At 38.8% G+C, this 18063-nt stretch overlaps 1 protein-coding gene across 4 annotated transcripts in view; it reads left to right on the top strand.

Moving 5' to 3' along the window:
* The window catches only part of DDX3X (DEAD (Asp-Glu-Ala-Asp) box helicase 3, X-linked), a 13882-nt gene extending 1222 nt beyond the window's left edge, over positions 1 to 12660 (top strand). The window contains exons 2-17 of one of the 4 annotated variants that reach the window (XM_006864262.1): positions 1786 to 1843; positions 2975 to 3022; positions 4291 to 4423; positions 5384 to 5542; positions 5629 to 5728; positions 5918 to 6053; positions 7232 to 7317; positions 7458 to 7556; positions 7663 to 7823; positions 8192 to 8336; positions 8428 to 8572; positions 8773 to 8954; positions 9058 to 9175; positions 9447 to 9600; positions 9712 to 9854; positions 10026 to 12660. In XM_006864262.1, the coding sequence (XP_006864324.1) occupies positions 1786 to 1843; positions 2975 to 3022; positions 4291 to 4423; positions 5384 to 5542; positions 5629 to 5728; positions 5918 to 6053; positions 7232 to 7317; positions 7458 to 7556; positions 7663 to 7823; positions 8192 to 8336; positions 8428 to 8572; positions 8773 to 8954; positions 9058 to 9175; positions 9447 to 9600; positions 9712 to 9854; positions 10026 to 10105 (1947 nt within the window). In that variant the 3' untranslated portion in view covers positions 10106 to 12660. The remainder of the gene's footprint in view (positions 1 to 1785; positions 1844 to 2974; positions 3023 to 4290; positions 4424 to 5383; positions 5543 to 5628; positions 5729 to 5917; positions 6054 to 7231; positions 7318 to 7457; positions 7557 to 7662; positions 7824 to 8191; positions 8337 to 8427; positions 8573 to 8772; positions 8955 to 9057; positions 9176 to 9446; positions 9601 to 9711; positions 9855 to 10025) is intronic. The other 3 variants (XM_006864263.1, XM_006864264.1, XM_006864265.1) reach the window with 3 other exon arrangements.
* The last annotated feature ends 5403 nt before the right edge of the window (positions 12661 to 18063 follow it).

Here is an 18063-nt window from a genome sequence, read left to right as displayed (position 1 = left end):
GAAACATCCGGGAACTTCGGGATCCAGCTCATCCTTTTTTTCTCCCCGCCACTCTCTGTCCAAGCTCTTCGAGATCCGCGCGAACTGAATAAAAGCCATTACTATGTTTGTGATGTTTGATCGGGGGAAACACTCCCACAATGTGGCTTAAAACTAAAACCTAGCCCGTTCCGGTCGAGTCGCAATTCCGATTCCTCGGGACTCTATAGAACGGAGTATCACTTTCCTGTAAAGTATCCAAGGCGCGAAATAAAATTTTAACGAAGCCGAACGCGGCTGCGTCTTTTTCCCGGAAAGCCGCTGGTGCATTCAAACCGTGCTTTGCTTGCTGTTAGCAGCCGAACCCACTTAACCCCACTGCACCACGAGGGCTTCTTGGAATGTTTAAGCAAACAAAAACTGGCGCCTAGAGCGACCCTGTGGTGAGGAATGTGGTTTAGGAGGAAATAAACAGTTTTTGTGGATGACTTACTATTCCTGCCTGTGGAGTAGAATTTTCAACGAGGGTTGCCCTCTTCGTCAGAATCTTCTTTTAGGGGGCAGATGAAAACAACAATCCAAGGAAGATTGTAATTGTAGAAAGTCTCCATCATTCTACAGCAGTGGCACCAGGGAATTGTTTTCAGGAATTCAAGAATAATCCTGTTTAAAGTTTTAGTGACAAATGAACTGACCCTAGATTTTAATGTCAATTCCCCCCCCCCCCCCCCCCACTAATGATTAGGGTCATACTAACATTTTCTTTCAAATTGCTAACTGTAGAATTGGAGCATTGGTTTAACATTTTTAATATAATACCGTTTTTTTGTTTGTTTTTTTTTTGCAGGATTGAACATTATTTAAGCGTGTAATCATTATAATTTGAAATTTTACCCATTTTGAGTCGTTAGACTTCACTAGCAAATTTACAGAATATGACACTGATGTTATCCTGACAATTTAGTGTTTAAAGTTGCTTCATAATTCATGTTGTAAAATAACAAAAGCTATACTGGAACATTTTGTAAGAAGTACAAAGAACAAATTTTTGTTCTATTGTGCTTTAAAGTATCTGTTGCCATGTTTATTAGGGCAGGGAGAAGAAAATATGGCAGCGTTTTTCGCTAGTGAAATTTCTGGAAAGGAGCTTCCCAAAGTCATACTGTACCCATTTTTTTTAAACACACAGCATCTGCTTCTAATTTTCAGGGTCTCCGTTGATGCTTGCAATTTGGCAGTATCATCTTAAGTTTTTAACACAGGATTCATAAATAGTTATGGTGTAGTATTGTTTCTCCTTTGCAAATAAGTGACAGCAGTATTCTGTGGTCTTTTTCTTAAAAAAAAAGAAAGAAAGAAAGAAAAAATGTTTATTTTGCCATGAATAGTTTACTGTTTCATGAAGTCCAACTCAGAGACCCTATAGGACAGTATAGACCTTCCTTTCCCCGCAGGGTTTCCGAGGCTGTACTCTTTTATGGAAGCACAGAGTGTTGTGGCTGGTGGTGGGTTCGAATCACTGACTTTCAGTTAGCGGGGCTTCTTGTTTTGGTAATTGAATGACTTATTTTGGAGAATGTGAGGAACTAATTATTTTGAGTTGAATTTGGACCTATTTTCTACTGGATAGAACCAGCATCTGGTGTGTGCTGCCTTCTGCAGTACATAAAACTTAAAAGAGTACTTATTTTTCATTAAGAGTTTCCCTAGGCAGGGAAACTGCTGGTGAATGCTAGAGGGTAGGACAGATTTTTCTCAGTGGATAAATTAATCAGATTAACTGCCAACAATCTCTTTTTTTTCTAGTTTGCTGGCCTAGACCTGAACTCTGCAGATAATCAGAGTGGAGGAAGTACAGCCAGCAGTAAGTAAAATATTTTTATGGATTTACTGAGTCGTAATTGTTAAGTGCAGTTGAGTTAGTGTTGACTCATAGGAAACCCTGTATAGGGTTTCCAAGAAGAGCAGCTGGTGATTTTGAACCACCTATGTGGTTCAAATGGACCTTGTGATCCAGTGCTTGCTCTACAGTGCCGCACCAGAACTCGATGTCTTAATTAAAAGTTTAATGTTTCGTTGCGTCCTTGAAACCCTATAGAGGGTCTCTTGAGTCAGAACAGCAGCATTTAAAATTTAGGGATTTTTTTCTCTGTAAAGAGTTTAGACTAGTACTGGTGATGAAACTAAAGCTTGTGGTCTCTCTGATAAAGTTGATTCTCTGCAATAAAAACTGTTCTGTTAAAAAATCTTTGATTATGCCAAACATGACTTAACTTCGAGATATGGTGAGGATGTATGTGTCCATCCCTCTTAGGAGTGGATTAACCAGAACTGTTAAGGGAGCCAGGAGACTTAAAAGAATTTAACATCCGCTGAAAATTAAGGTGGTGGGTTAGGATATTGAATTCCTTGGGAAACAAGTTAGGTCTAATAGGGTTTTTTTGTGTGGGTGTTGTGTTTTAAAGAGTGTTGGGGGTGGTACTTGTTAAGGGTTAGAATAGAGGAGCTATTTGGCAACAGACTTCTATTTAACTATGATCGCTTTCCACCTGTTAACCAGTGACAGTGGGTACGGACTGTAGGGTTGGAAAACACTCTTCAAGCACTGTTAGTCAAAAGATAAGTTTTCATTTGTGTGTGTGTGTTTTAGAAAAGAAGGGCCTCAAACACAAAGTTAGTGTTCGTTGTAAATTGTACCTATTTACCACGCTTTAGAGTCAATTCAGACTCATAGCGACCTTGTATAGGGTTTCTGATAAGCAGCTAGTGGATTTGAACTGCTGACCTTGTTTGCAGTCCATACACCAGTCCACATACAGCAATAACACATTTAAAGTTAGATTTTTTTTTTCTCCTTTCAATTTCCAGGTAAGTAGTTGGATTTGAATGCTAGTGATTAAAAGATGTTTTCCAGGAACATTTTTTAATAGAAATTTTGGTGAGAAAAGTTAACTTTTGAGGTTTTCAGCTTTTAATTTTATATTCTTTCTTTTAGAAGGGCGCTATATTCCTCCTCACTTAAGGAACAGAGAAGCTACTAAGGGTAAGTTCTTAACAGCAACTTCATAGATCTAGTTCTTACTGTGTTTAGAACTTAGTCAAAGATTATGGGAAAATGAGGCTGCTTGGCTCCGGAGAGAGGTCTATAGATACTACTCTCCTCAACTTCTGTCAGGACTAATTCAAATGTTAGAACATAGGAGAAGCATAGGTAACAGATGCACACTCCCAGTAAGTTGGAGTTGAGTCTCTGGTCTCAATTTTAACGGTTTTGTCTAAAATGTATGATAATACCTGGTATTATTTTCCCATTAAGTTTGTAATGTGTGATAGATGAATTAGGAATGAGTAGATTTTCATATTAGGATACAACTGTTTGGGTACTGCATATGCACAAAAATAGGTCATCTGATATTTAGAGTACAAAAGACAGGAAAACTAAAGATTAAAAGGAGAGGGAAGGTATTGGGTAAAAAGGAGGATTAGAAGGGTGGGACATGTTAAGAGCTTATGGTTTGTTACAGTTCTCTATCTGTTGTCTGTATTTTGTTTCATTGTCATTGGATATGAAATCTGAGTGTGTTATTGCATGGTTTTCTCAATATTTCTTGAATGTATAGCTGGTATTGACTCCCTTGTTTGTTTAGTGTTTTTTTCCCCCCTTAGCAGTGACAGGAATCAAATGGGGAGAGTCATATAGTTCTTAGAGCTGGAAGACATCTATAACCCAACTTTTAATTGCTAGCAAAGGCTGATTGATCGCTTGGCTGACTCCAGTGGTAGAAGAAGGCATAAAGCAGAAGAAAAGTGACTTCGTTAACTTGTAATCTCTGAATACTTAATAGTATGTCACTGAGTCTTGTTAAAACCTGTCGTTAGGCAAATTTTTTACCCTTGTCAGCCCCTTATTTGGATATTTAGAGCTGAACTCTTTAAGAACCTTGTATCTCTAGAGATGTCGAGGGTGGGCAGTCCTTTTCTTCCATGTATTTCTGATAATCATTAAGCTTATATTAGGTGACCACTGTAGTAGTATTTGGTGTGTACAAAGTGTCATACTCACAGTTTTTGTTTACTCTTGAAACTGAGAAATACTGTATTTTAAACTAAACTAACTTGATACTCTTTAGAATATTATTAATGAATACCATCTCCAACAAATGAAACAATGGTGTCTTCCTAGTTAGACTCATTCACACCTATAAAATGAGTGAAATTAGATGGTCATAGATCAACGTAGAGTACTTTCTAGTCGAACACTAAGGCACTGTTACTAATTACTAAGAAAAATGAATTTTTTTTTTCTTAAAGGATTCTACGATAAAGATAGTTCAGGGTGGAGTTCTAGTAAAGATAAGGATGCATACAGCAGCTTTGGGTCTCGCAATGATTCCAGAGGGAAGTCTAGTTTCTTCAGTGATCGTGGAAGTGGATCAAGGGGAAGGCAAGTTGATGTTTAATTTGTTTTTTTTTTCCTCTGCTCATCTTACATGTGTGCACAATAGCAATTTAGACTCAATCGTCTTTTAATTTAGTACGTCCTCAATCTTAAACTTTTATTACTGTCCCTTCAGCGAATGATTAATATTAAGACCACCTGTTTGGTTGCTAGGCAAAATGTCTGCTTAATCACTGTGTATTAGCTGTAAGAATCATGACTAAATTGGACCTGTTCTACAGAAATTAGTTAACATAAATATGTTCTAATGAAATCAGTTCTGTATTTCTCTAGTTTTATGTGTTTAGGTTTGAGTAAGTTCATATGTTGAAAGGCCTAATAATTTGGTTGAGAGTTTTATGGATTCTCTGACAATTTTTTAAAACCCCTTGTATTCTTGATTACAAGTGTGGTGAACTGACCTCATGCACCTAATAGCTGTGGTTAGTCCTGTGTCCTGATTTTTCGCAAACAGGCCTAAAACTAAAAACATCTTAAGGTAAGGATTGTTTTCTACCTTTTATCCAAAGCCTTATATTAAATGGCATCCTCCTGTAACTGTGACAATTGATAGCTGGTGTATTTTTTCCTATCACTAAATACATTGTATTTTATTGCTGAAGGTGTAAGCTAAATTTTTTGCTAATCTTGATTGCAAATGTATAAAATTTGATTCTTTCAACATTGCAAAATCTATCTAAGCTGTATACTTTTAAAGGCATGTAAAAGAAGATGCTGGTTTTTGAAAAATGGAAGTTCTGTGAAAGATACATACAATCTGATTAATTAATTCGGGGGCATAATTTGTCAAGTAAGAAAAAACTAATATTGAATTGTTGACGCCCTTGAAAGGTTAGCCATATGAATAATTCACCTGATCTCCCCATGGTAATTTTAGATTAGTGGTAGCAATCAGATATGATTAAATAATGAGATTCTGATTGATAGATTGATTGTGCTGTTCAGGTTTGATGATCGTGGACGGAGTGACTATGATGGAATTGGCAGTCGTGGTGACAGAAGTGGCTTTAGCAAATTTGAACGTGGTGGCAATGGTCGCTGGTGTGACAAGTCAGATGAAGATGATTGGTCAAAACCACTTCCACCAAGTGAACGCTTGGAACAGTAAGTTTTTTAAGTGTATGTTAATTATAATTAAAGTCTTACTGTCTAGTATAACAACAAATAAACTTACAATTTTTTGTATTTAGGGAGCTGTTCTCTGGAGGCAACACTGGGATTAACTTTGAGAAATATGATGACATTCCTGTTGAGGCAACAGGCAACAACTGCCCTCCACATATTGAAAGTGTACGTATTTTTACTTGAATTTTTTTTTTTTAAGTACAGGGAATTTTTACTTGAAATCAAAGGAACTATAAACTGAATTACAAAAAGGTTGTTAGTTTGTTGTTTCCATTATTGTATGTATTAGGGTAAAACAGAAATAGCACCAGAGAGATAGCATTTGTAACTATTTAACCTGGTTGAATTTTGCAGTTCAGTGATGTTGAGATGGGAGAAATTATTATGGGAAACATTGAGCTTACTCGTTATACTCGCCCAACTCCAGTGCAAAAGCATGCTATTCCTATTATCAAGGAAAAAAGAGATCTGATGGCTTGTGCCCAAACAGGTAAGATCATTTGATGAGAGTAAAAATTGTGATGAGATCTTAACTGGGCTTGTTCTAAAACCTGTACAGAAATACTATATGTAAAGCCTGTGTTTTATGGAGACACACTATATTTGGCCTGATTGATACAGATAAGGAGTGAGTAGCCAAGTGGCCAGATGATCTTGCTTTTCTTAGCCCTTTGGTATTTGGTACCTCTAGTGAATAAAAAAGAGTATTGTAGGGAAGCTATAAAAGTTGACAGCCTGATGATGCTGCCATAGGGTAAGATTGTGATTGCATTGATGGGAAACTATTAACGTGTGGAATAAGTAGGGTAAGATTAGGCAAAGATGCCTTTGTGGATAAAGTAGCCAGCCAAATCTGTCATTAGGATAAACGATTTGAATTGGGTGCATGTTTGATTATGATTTTGACCAGCTCGAAATAGGGTGGCAAAATAAATTCCTCCCTTTTAAACATCATTTGATATCTTTTCTTCCCAAAGAGGGGAGTGGAGAATCCTATCCTTTGCTTACTATCAATATACAGTACCTGTAAAGAAGTGTTTGAAATTGACACTATGTTTGAGCCAAAATTCTTAATGGTTATCTCTACAAGCAAAAATCATCAGTAATCCGTACTCTTTAAAGGACCAGAGGGCAAATAATTTCAGTCTCTCATCTCACAAGTAAAAGTGTTAATTGTTTTCTATGATTGAGTGGACATGCCTTGGTGACACACTATGGGATAGGTGTTCGGATGCTAACCCCAAGGTTGATAGTTCAAAACTATCAGCTGCCCTGCTAGAGAAAGATGGGACTGTGTACGCCTGCTAAAAATTTACAGTGGACTCCATGTCAGTGGGGTTTGGGTCAGATCCTCAACTCCTCTTGTGTTGGCAATGTGAATTATCAGGCAACGCTATATCCCAATATAGCAAAAGTTAGTAGGTTGGGCTATAGTTTGCTGGCCCTGCCATAGATGGAGGAGAGCAACAAAGTCACTGAAGTTAATTTTTTAGCTTAGCTGTTGTTTTTTTAACATAGCTGTTATTTTTTTAACATAAAGGAAAATTACAGCTCAACTGTCAGTAATGGCAGCTAAACTGGCTAACTATCTGGAGCTACCTGTAATTTATCAAAAGTAATAGTGGTTCTTTTTCTGTGGTTGTGAATAAACATGCTTTTTCTTCATAGGGTCTGGAAAAACTGCAGCATTTCTCTTGCCCATCTTGAGTCAGATTTATTCAGATGGTCCAGGCGATGCTTTGAGGGCCATGAAGGTAAGTTGATAGCTTTATAAAATGGGAAATTCTGTTAGAACTTGTAAATAGCTGTTTGAGAGTTTTCTAACTGATGCTAAGGCTTTGTTCTAAGCTATGAAATGATAGTTTATAGGTGAGATCCTTCATTTGTTTCTTAGGAAAATGGGAGATACGGACGCCGCAAACAATACCCCATCTCCTTAGTGTTAGCACCAACAAGAGAACTGGCAGTACAGATCTATGAGGAAGCCAGAAAAGTAAGTGTTCATTTCAGTGACTATTGACTTTTCTGTCGATGCTAATGAAATGTTTTATGATCATGTAAAAATCATGGCATTGAATCTCATAAAACTTTCCTTATAGTTTTCATACAGATCCAGAGTTCGTCCTTGTGTGGTTTATGGAGGTGCTGATATAGGTCAGCAGATTCGAGACTTAGAACGTGGATGCCACTTGTTAGTAGCCACTCCAGGACGTCTAGTGGATATGATGGAAAGAGGAAAAATTGGATTGGATTTCTGCAAGTATGTTAATTTTTAATTGTATGAGGTATAACAATTTTTAATGTTATATGTAGCTTTGTGATATTTTAGGTGGTTTTCTTTTCTAACTTTGTGCATAATTTTAATGTCAAATCAATGACATTTTATTATAGGCTGGGAATGTGACCAGACTGACTTATAAGTAGTAAGAGCTAATTGGCTGTTAATCTGGGATAGCTTAGCTATAGGCAAGAATTATACAGACTGTGTGTGTTGTTTGTGTGTGTGTCTCTCAGTCAGTCAAGTCATGAGGTGAAGTTGACCACCTGAATGAATATGTAAGGTCAATTATGTTTATGAAAGTTGTATTTTGATTTCTCATTCTCAGTTGGTTTATTTTTTCATGACAGGTACTTGGTGTTGGATGAAGCTGATAGAATGCTAGATATGGGGTTTGAACCTCAGATACGTAGAATAGTTGAACAAGACACTATGCCGCCAAAGGGAGTGCGCCACACCATGATGTTTAGCGCTACTTTCCCTAAGGAAATACAGGTACTGTTTTGATGGTGCAAATCTTACTTATTTAGGAATGTGAGTATTTCGGGAGACTGATTTTTAATTGTTTTGTTTTTTGTTTTTTCAGATGCTTGCTCGTGATTTCTTGGATGAGTACATCTTTTTGGCTGTAGGAAGAGTTGGCTCTACCTCTGAAAACATCACACAGAAAGTAGTCTGGGTGGAAGACTTAGACAAACGGTCATTTCTGCTTGACCTTCTAAATGCAACAGGTAAAATTAATAATTTAGCATTGCTCTGGTGGCTTAGGTAATAATGAGACTGTTGGAGTAGGGTTTTTTATGCTTTTTTTTTGCTTTATTCAAAGCATTCTGTTTAAAATAGTCTTTTGTAATTTTCTTTATTTGCATGTTTAAATGCAGAGAAAACTAAGTCACTAACAAAAAAAACCTTTGAATGTTTTTGTATTTAGGCAAGGATTCACTGACCTTGGTGTTTGTAGAGACCAAAAAGGGGGCAGATTCTCTGGAGGATTTCTTATACTGTGAAGGATATGCTTGTACCAGTATCCATGGAGATCGATCTCAACGAGATAGAGAAGAGGCCCTTCATCAGTTCCGCTCAGGAAAAAGCCCAATTCTAGTGGCTACAGCAGTACGTATATATATTATATTGCCTTATTTTCAAATTCATTGCATTGAAATGTTTGTATTCTTTTAAATAGGCCATATATAACACAAAATATTTTTTTTCCAAGGTGGCTGCAAGAGGATTGGACATTTCAAATGTGAAACATGTTATCAATTTTGACTTGCCAAGTGATATTGAGGAGTATGTACATCGCATTGGCCGTACAGGACGTGTCGGAAACCTTGGTAAGTTCTTGGTTACTTGATGGTCTAGTTTCCGTTTTTCATTGGAGGGCATGCAGCAAAGAATGTAACAGGATCTCTGTTTCCTTGAAAGTATATTCTTTTAGCTATAGAAGTAACTGAAAAGCTTTTATTCAAAGCAGTGGTGGCTTTATAAATAGCAAATTGTGATATCATTTCCTAGTACTCTTAATATTCCATGTAGGACAGTAAAGATCCTACGCTGCTTTGTGGAAGACCTTGGCTTAATAAACTTTTCTTTTAACCTATTCAGGTCTTGCCACCTCGTTCTTCAATGATAGGAACACAAATATTATCAAGGACTTGTTGGATCTTCTTGTTGAAGCTAAACAAGAAGTGCCGTCTTGGTTAGAAAATATGGCGTATGAACACCATTACAAGGGGAGCAGTCGTGGACGTTCTAAGAGGTACAGATTGTATATAATGGGGTGGTGAGACAAGGTCATAAGTATTGGGTTATTCCTGGAAGTCTATCTTCGTCATGAACCAACCTCTTTTCCTTGTTTTTCCTTTGCCAGTAGTAGATTCAGTGGAGGATTCGGTGCCAGAGACTACAGACAAAGTAGTGGTGCCAGCAGTTCTAGCTTTAGTAGCAGCCGAGCAAGTAGCAGCCGTAGCGGTGGAGGAGGTGGTCATGGAAGCAGCAGAGGATTTGGTGGAGGTAATGGTTGGGTTTATTTGAAACTGAACACCTTTTTGGAGGGGGGGAGGACTTCAAAGCATAATTTAAAACATTGGCAAAATTGCTTTATATCAAAATACTTTAAAGTAGAGGAAAGGTTATGTTAAGAATGAATGATTAATTCTCTCTTTTTGTTTTTTTAATCATTAGGTGGCTATGGAGGATTTTACAACAGTGATGGATATGGTGGAAATTACAACTCCCAAGGGGTTGACTGGTGGGGTAACTGAGCCTGCTTTGCAGCAGGTCACCCTGCCAAACAAGCTAATATGGAAACCACATGTAACTTAGCCAGACTATACCTTGTGTAGCTTCAAGAACTCGCAGTACATTACCAGCTGTGATTCTCCACTGAAATTTTTTTTTTTAAAGGGAGCTCAAGGTCACACGAAGAAATGAAAGGAACAATCAGCAGCCCTGTTCGGAAGGTGGTTTAAAGACTTCATTGCTGTAGTTTGGATTAACTCCCCTCCCGCCTACCCCCATCCCAAACTGCATTTATAATTTTGTGACTGAGGATCATTTGTTTGTTAATGTACTGTGCCTTTAACTTTAGACAACTTTTTATTTTGATGTCCTGTTGGCTCAGTAATGCTCAAGATACCAATTGTTTTGACAAAATAAATTTACTGAACTTGGGCTAAAATCAAACCTTGGCACACAGGTGTGATACAACTTAACAGGAACCATCGATTCATCCATATATACTATAAGGAAAAACTTATGCGGTAGCCTGCATTAGGGCTTTTTGATACTTGCAGATTGGGGGGAAACAAACAACAAACGTCTTGAAGCATATTAATGAAATTAGTTTCTAATGTGGCAAACTGTATTAAGTTAAAGTTCTGATTTGCTCACTCTATCCTGGATAGGTATTTAGAACCTGATAGTCTTTAAACAAGCCATTCCAGTCATGATGAGGTGATGTATGAATACATGCATACATTCAAAGCACTGTTTTCAAAGTTAATGCAAGTAAATACAGCAATTCCTCTTTCAGTGTTTAGGCAGATCATTGATAATGAGCTAGCCAAATGTGGGCATACTATTACAGGGAAAGTTTAAAGGTCTGATAACTTGAAAAAGGTTTTTAGGAGAATTCATCTACTTAGACTTTTTAAATGCCTGCCATAAATGAAATTGAAATGGTAGAATGGCTGACCACAGCAATGACCAGCCCTCATTATAGGGCTCTGGATGATTTTTGGTCTAATAACGCATGCTAGTGTTGATGTTTTTTGGTCAAGAGGGTATGAACAGGAAGAATTATGCAGCAGGCTTTCTTTTAAATGCCGATTCACATTACTCTGTTCAAGCTGCGTTGAGATGTTAAACTGGCTTACTATAGACTTTGTAAAAATGGCTCCAGAAGAGTAACAAACTGAAATCTTTTGAGATCACACAGGTTGGAAATATGTACATAACTGCACAAGGTGTCAATCTGCTATACAGTGCAGTTTTAGTCAGTTTTAGTTGCATAGGTTTCCATTGTATTTATAGTCTGTTATGCTAAATCTGGCCAAAGATGAGCATTGTCCACCACTAAAACGCCTCTGCCACTTTGAATTCTGTGCTAATTTTGTGGCCAGAATGCGGTGATCAAAACGCTCAATCTTTTTACAGTGGCATAGGAAGACGGCAAAAATTTCCTAAAGTGCAATAGATTTTCAAGTGTATTGTGCCTTGTTCTAAAACTTTTATTAAGTAGGTGCACTTGACAGTATTGAGGTCATTTGTTATGGTGCTATTTCAATTAGTCTAGGTTTAGGCCCTTGTACATTTTGCCCATAACTTTTTACAAAGTACTTCTTTTATTGCACATTCAGAGAATTTTATATATGTGTCTTGTGTGCATGTCCTTAAACTTCCAATCTTATTTTGTCTCTTGGAGATTGTTGAACGCAGCTTGTCTAGGAAGGGGATGGGACTAGATTCTAAAAATTTATTTGGGACCATGGGAATGATAGTTGGGAAGAAAACTATTTGCACACGACAGATTTCTAGATACTTTTTGCTGCTAGTTTTATGTAATATTTATTGAACATTTTGACAAATATTTATTTTTGTAAGCCTAAAAGTGATTCTTTGAAAGTTTAAAGAAACTTGACCAAAAGACAGTACAAAAACACTGGCACTTGAATGTTGAATGTCACCGTATGCGTGAAATTATATATTTCGGGGTAGTGTGAGCTTTTAATGTTAAGTCATATTAAACTCTTAAGTCAAATTAAGCAGACCCGGCATTGGCAGTGTAGCCATAACTTTCTGATGTTAGTAAAAACAAAATTGGTGACTTGAAATTAAAACATGCCAAGGTTTTGATACACTTGTCTTAAGATATTAATGAAACACTTCAAAACACTGATATGAAGTGTCCAGATTCTCAGATGTTTGTTGCGTGAGTTTTGTTTAGTTGTGTGTATTTTTTTTTCAGTGAATGTCTGGCACATTGCAATCCTCAAACATGTGGTTATCTTTGTTGTATTGGCATAATCAGTGACTTGTACATTCAGCGATAGCATTGGAGCAAGTTTTCTCAGCGAGCAATATTTTCAGTTAATGTTTCAAAAATGTAAGAATGGATTTAAACTTGCTGAATGTAAAAATTGAACCTCAAGTCACTGTAGCTTTAGTAATTGCTTATTGTATTAGTTTAGATGCTAGCACTGCATGTGCTGTGCATATTCTGATTTTATTAAAATAAAAAATTGAACTGCACAGTCTCCTTTGTTGCTGTCAATTGTGGTTTATTAGGAGAGGTGAAAATAAAGTGCTTTTGCCTGAACAAAATTGTAAAACGTAATTTCTTGGTTTGTGGTCCAGTGTTATTTGTGAGATGCTTTTTAGAAACAGAATTACTCTGGTATGTACCCTAAATATTTCTGATAGATGATAATTTGAAGTTCAGTGAAACAGGATTTTTTGGTAATAAGAAATCTCTGAAGACTTTATGTCCATACTACAAGTGGGTTGGATTTATAAGCAATTTAATGTGGTTGAGAATCTCTGAAGCATATGACTGGAAGGATGGTTGAATAGAATGAAGTGTAGGTCAAAGTCAGGGTTATTAGTAATGCAACAAGTGAAGTTTCTAGGGATTGAGGAGGTAATTGGGATAGATTAAGGGTGATGGCATGGATACTCCTATTGTGGTTTTACTTGCTTATCTAAGTTTTATTAATAATTTTTACTGATAAACTTTGAGCAGAAAGTACAGTTCCCGTAGACCCTGTCTAACCTCTACACACATTTTTTGTCCATACTAACTGAAAATTCGCTTGCTTTTATAATGCACTGTTTTGTAACATTACACAGAATAGTCAAAAATTATGTCTCATGTATTTCTTCCCCTTAACCCTGGCAATCACTGATATTTTTACTGCCTCTGGTAGGGTAGTGGTTACAAATCCGTGCTGTGAACCTTAAGATCAGCATTTTGAAACTACCAGCTGTTCCGTGAGAGAAAGATGAAGCTTTCTGCTCCTGTAAAGACTTACACCCTCTGTAACCCTCTACGGGGTTGCTATGAGTCGAAACCGACTCCACAGCACCTCACCACCCACCTTTCCAAAATGCCGTACAGTTTGGATTTTAAAAAAGATAAAATTAGACATTTCTACTTTTTCACATGTACAATTCAGTGGAGTTGTGTTCATGTGCAGTCATTACTTACCTAAGGTTTCCCTGCTGTTTTTAAACACAAGCTCAGGGCACTCTAAGCAATGAGGTCCCTGCCTTTCTATCCCATCCTTGTTAAGTGTCCTCCATTCAGTTCTGAATATGTATAGGGTTTCCAAGGAGCGGCTGGTAAGTACAATGCATTAACCTGCAGTACCAACTTGTTTTATACACTTGTTTGGGACTACTGGAGTAGGTCAGTTCAAACCCACCAGGTGCTACTCAATCCAGGCTCACTATGACACTTAGGAACAATACTTGTTTTATGTAGCTCTTGTAAATGGAATCCTAATTGTCCTTTGGTGACTGGTGTTTCACTCAGCATGATGAAAACATGCAGTTCATGCATGTAGTGCCATTTATCAACTTTATTTCTCTTTATGACTAAATTCCTCTATATACCATACTAGGGATCCTAGCTAGTGGTTATGAGTCCGGCTGCTAATCTCAAGATCAGTTTGAAACTACTAGCAGTTCCATGGGAGAAAGATGAGGCTTTCTGCTCCCATCAAGATTTACAGCCTCTGAAAACCCTACACAGGGTCACTGAGTTGGATCCGACTCCTTGGCACATAACCACTGACTGCTATAGCCTACTTGTTCATTTAGGTTTGCATCTTGCTGTTGTGAATAGTGCTGCTAGAACACTGGTGTATGTGTTTGCTAGATAGCTCCTCAAACCCTCAAATCTATTTGCTGATGAGTCTAACTCTGACTAAATCCTACGCACAGTGGCAGGTGTTAAAAACAACTGACTTCATTTACCTGACTGCTTAACATAACCATTGTGCTTATATAGTCCCATGTTACGTGCTGTGAGTCGGATCTGACCCATAGCGACCCTATACAGGGTTTCTGAGCGACTAGTGAGCTTGAACTGCTGACCTTGCAGTTCAAATGGCTTTGCAGTCTGGCACATTAACCCGCAGCGCCACACCAGGACTCCCATAAATGCTGCTAAATTCATGCTTAATGCTAGAAATTTTTGCATGATTGTCTCTGCATTCAGGTCTCAATTCATACAAGCCTTTGACAATCCCAGCAGAATTAAAGAACCAAGGAAACTAACTGATGTACAACCTTTGATAGCTCTGGGCCTGTTCTCTCCATGGGGATTGGGACAGAAGCTCCTGAGGCTGATGATTTTTTTGGTCACCCCAATTTATGAGGGACAGATCACAGAGGTGCTGGATTTCCAGTCACATTTTTGGTCACTGGCTGTGGCACACTCAAGGAAGATAACATGCTTCCTAATCCCCTGAGTGTTCCTTTACTGTGAAATTGCCCTGCAACTAAAGAATGGCACTGTAGGATAAGCACTAGACATAAAGAGTCACAGGTCGGCAGTTCTAACCCACCAGTTGCTCCTTGGAAACCCTGTACAAGGTTGCTTTGAGTCAGAACAGACACAGCATTTACCATAGCCCAATACTACTTAGACTTCTAAAAGTAGATGGCTTTCTCTTCGTGAGAAGATTACCACCTTATTGCAACTAAGGCACACCTTTTATTATAAAGTAGGAACAACATCTGTTTGGCTGCTCACCAAAAAGTCAGTGGTTTGAACCCACCCCCCACACTGGGGGTGGGGAGAAGTGGCAAATGTGTTGTCATAAAGACTACAGCCTTGGAAATTCTTTATATTATTGTTTTATAGGGTCACTGGAGTCCTGGTGTGGCACTGGTGTCAGACTGCAAAGCCGTTTGAACTGCAAGGTTGGTAGTTCAAGCTCATCAGCCGCTCCTTGGAAACCCTACACAGGGTCACTGTGGGTCGGAACTAACTCAACGGCACTTACCAACAACAAGAAGGAGTCCTGGTGTGGCACTGCGGGTTAATGCACTGGCTTGCAACAAGGTCAGCTTGAACTGCAAGGTCGGCTTAAGTTCACTAGCTGCTCCTTGGAAACCCTGCCACAGGGTTGCTATGGGTCAGAACTGACTCGACGACACTTAACAACAGGAACACTATATAGGGTCACTATAAGTTGGAATTGACTAGAAAGCAGGCTTGGTTTTTGGTTGGGGTATTGAAAGTGCCATTTTACGGTTCCAGTGGACACAAGTTAACTTTCTCTGCTGGAAAAACTGTTCGCAATGCTTTCGTTACTCTCCCACGGTAGAAAGTGCAGAGCCACGCAGACAACTGTCACCATGTTTCTCTACTGTTACATTACCTAAGATTTTCTAAACATTGTTCATATCTGTCTTCAGCCAAGAGCACAGAAACAGCTATCTTACCTTGCCTCCCCGTTCCATTTCTGCTGCTTCCTTACTAACATGCTAATTTGGTTTAGGATGGCCATGGGCCTAAGAGATTTTCCAGCCTCTGTTGTCTCCCAGGCTGGTCAATGAGAGTAGATGGGAGTTCTTAGAGTGGGTGTGCCTTGCCTAACAAAGCCTTCGAGAAAGTTTTTTATTTCTCCTCTTCTAGAACTTGGAGCATGATGTCCAGAAGTGAAGGAACCAGCCTGTGACCAAAAGGACAAAGTTTTAAGAATGGTGGAGCGAAAAGATGAGCAAGCCTATATCCTTGAAAGCATGGTGGTACCGTGGGCCCAACCTGCACCATCTTCCAGACTGTTTTATGAGAAAAATAAACTATGTATTTCTGCCTGTAGCATTTGGCTTATTTGATTTCTTTTTGCTTTAAAGAACAAAAATTTTCTCAGTTTAAGAGGCTCAAAGTTCAAATTCAGGGCATTAATTATAGAGGAAGCCTTTTCCCTGTGGGCTCTGGGGGAAAATTCTTGTGAGTTGTCTATTCTTGCAACATTTGTTTTGGGGTGCCATTGAGTCAGTTCTAACTCATAGTGACCCCGTATAGGGCTTCTGAGGCTGTAAATCTTTTTTGGAGCAGTAAGTCTCATTGGTAGCGTAGTGGTTACGAATCGGGCTGCGAACCTTAAGGTGAGTGGTTCGAAACTACCAGCTGCTCCGCGGGAGAAAGATGAGGCTTTCTACTCCCGTAAGGATTTACACCCTCGGAAACCCTGTACAGGGTTATGGGTCGGCTCCGATTCGAAGGCACTTAACAACAACAACAACAAAGTCTCATTGTGCTCCCGTGGAGTGGCTGGTGGATTCTGACTGTTAGCAACCCACCATGTAACGCACTACACCACCAGGACTCCCTTTGTTGCTGTTAAGTGCCTTCGAGTTGGTTCTGATTCATAGGGACCTTGTATAGGGCTTCCGAGGAGCGGCTAGTGAGTTTGAACCACTGACCTTTTGATTCAAACCGACCTTGTGGTCCAGTGCATTATCCTGCAGTGCCACACCAGAACTCCATTTGTTGTTGTTGTTAACTACCGTAGTGTCAGTTCCAACTCAGTGACCCTGCACAGGGTTCCCGAGGCTGTAAATCTTTACGGGAGCAGAACACCTCATCTTTCTCCCACAGAACTGCTGGTAGTTTTGAATTGCTGACCTTGAGGTTGGCAGCCTGACTTGTAACCACTATGCTACCAGAGCTCCATTTTAGGCAGGTTTAAATTGTTTACAGAGTCTTGGTGTGGCACTTCAGTAGAAAAAGCCCTGGACTGCTAACCACAAGGTTGGCGGTTCAAATCCACCAACTGCTCCTGGGAAATACTATACAGGGTCGCTATGGGTCAGAACTGACTATATGGCACTTAACAAACAACAAAAGTGTTTAGAAAGTTGGAAAGTAAAAGAACCTTTAACTGTCCATAGGGTTTCCAAGGCTGTAAATCTTAACAGAAGTGGGCTGCCACATCTTTCACCCTGGAATAGACAACCTTTTGGTTAGCAGCCAAGCGCTATAACCACTGCACCATGGGCTCCTAAAAGAACCTATATGCTAGAAGGGGGATAGAGCCAATCATTTGCCATGCCACTAGTTACATACATACAGAGAAAAGTTCTGACATGCTTTAGCATGAGCAGATCTTGAAAACATTGTGGAATAAGTCACAGAAGGACACGTATGATTGCACTTGTATCTAGTATAGGTAAGTATGTGTATATAGAAGCCACAGCTCATTAGTAGTTTAAAAACATTTCTGATAATGGGAACAAAGTTCAAAAACATACTTGTTAAATGCCGTAGAGTTGATGCCAACCCATAGTGACTCTGTATAGGGTTTCCGAGGAGCAGCTGGTGAGCTTGAATCGCTGAACCAAAGTAGTTCAAACTGGCTTTGCAGTTCAGCGCATTAACCTTCAGCGCCACACCAGGATTTGATCAGTGATTTGTAGATTGGGGGATGAATATATAGCTTAAACTGCGTTTTCAAAAGAAATGTGGGAGTATTGGGGTTATAGTCAGAGGAGATCAAAGACTTTTTTAGTCCAGGCAGTTTTAACCAGTTTTTCAGAGATTCATTAAAATGTTCTTTGGAATCTTTTCTTCTCAGAAATGTTTGCTCAAGAAGACAATTGTTGCAGTTTTGAGGGGGGGTCAATCCCTGCCAAGCAACTCTCAGATAAGCAGGCGTCTGCCTGTCTGGAATGTAGGAGTTAGAGAGCAGGGACTTGATTTTACAGA

The sequence above is a fragment of the Chrysochloris asiatica genome, unplaced genomic scaffold, assembly GCF_000296735.1.
Source record: "Chrysochloris asiatica unplaced genomic scaffold, ChrAsi1.0 scaffold00062, whole genome shotgun sequence".
Taxonomy (NCBI): domain Eukaryota; kingdom Metazoa; phylum Chordata; class Mammalia; order Afrosoricida; family Chrysochloridae; genus Chrysochloris; species Chrysochloris asiatica.
This window is presented reverse-complemented; position numbering and strand designations above follow the sequence as displayed.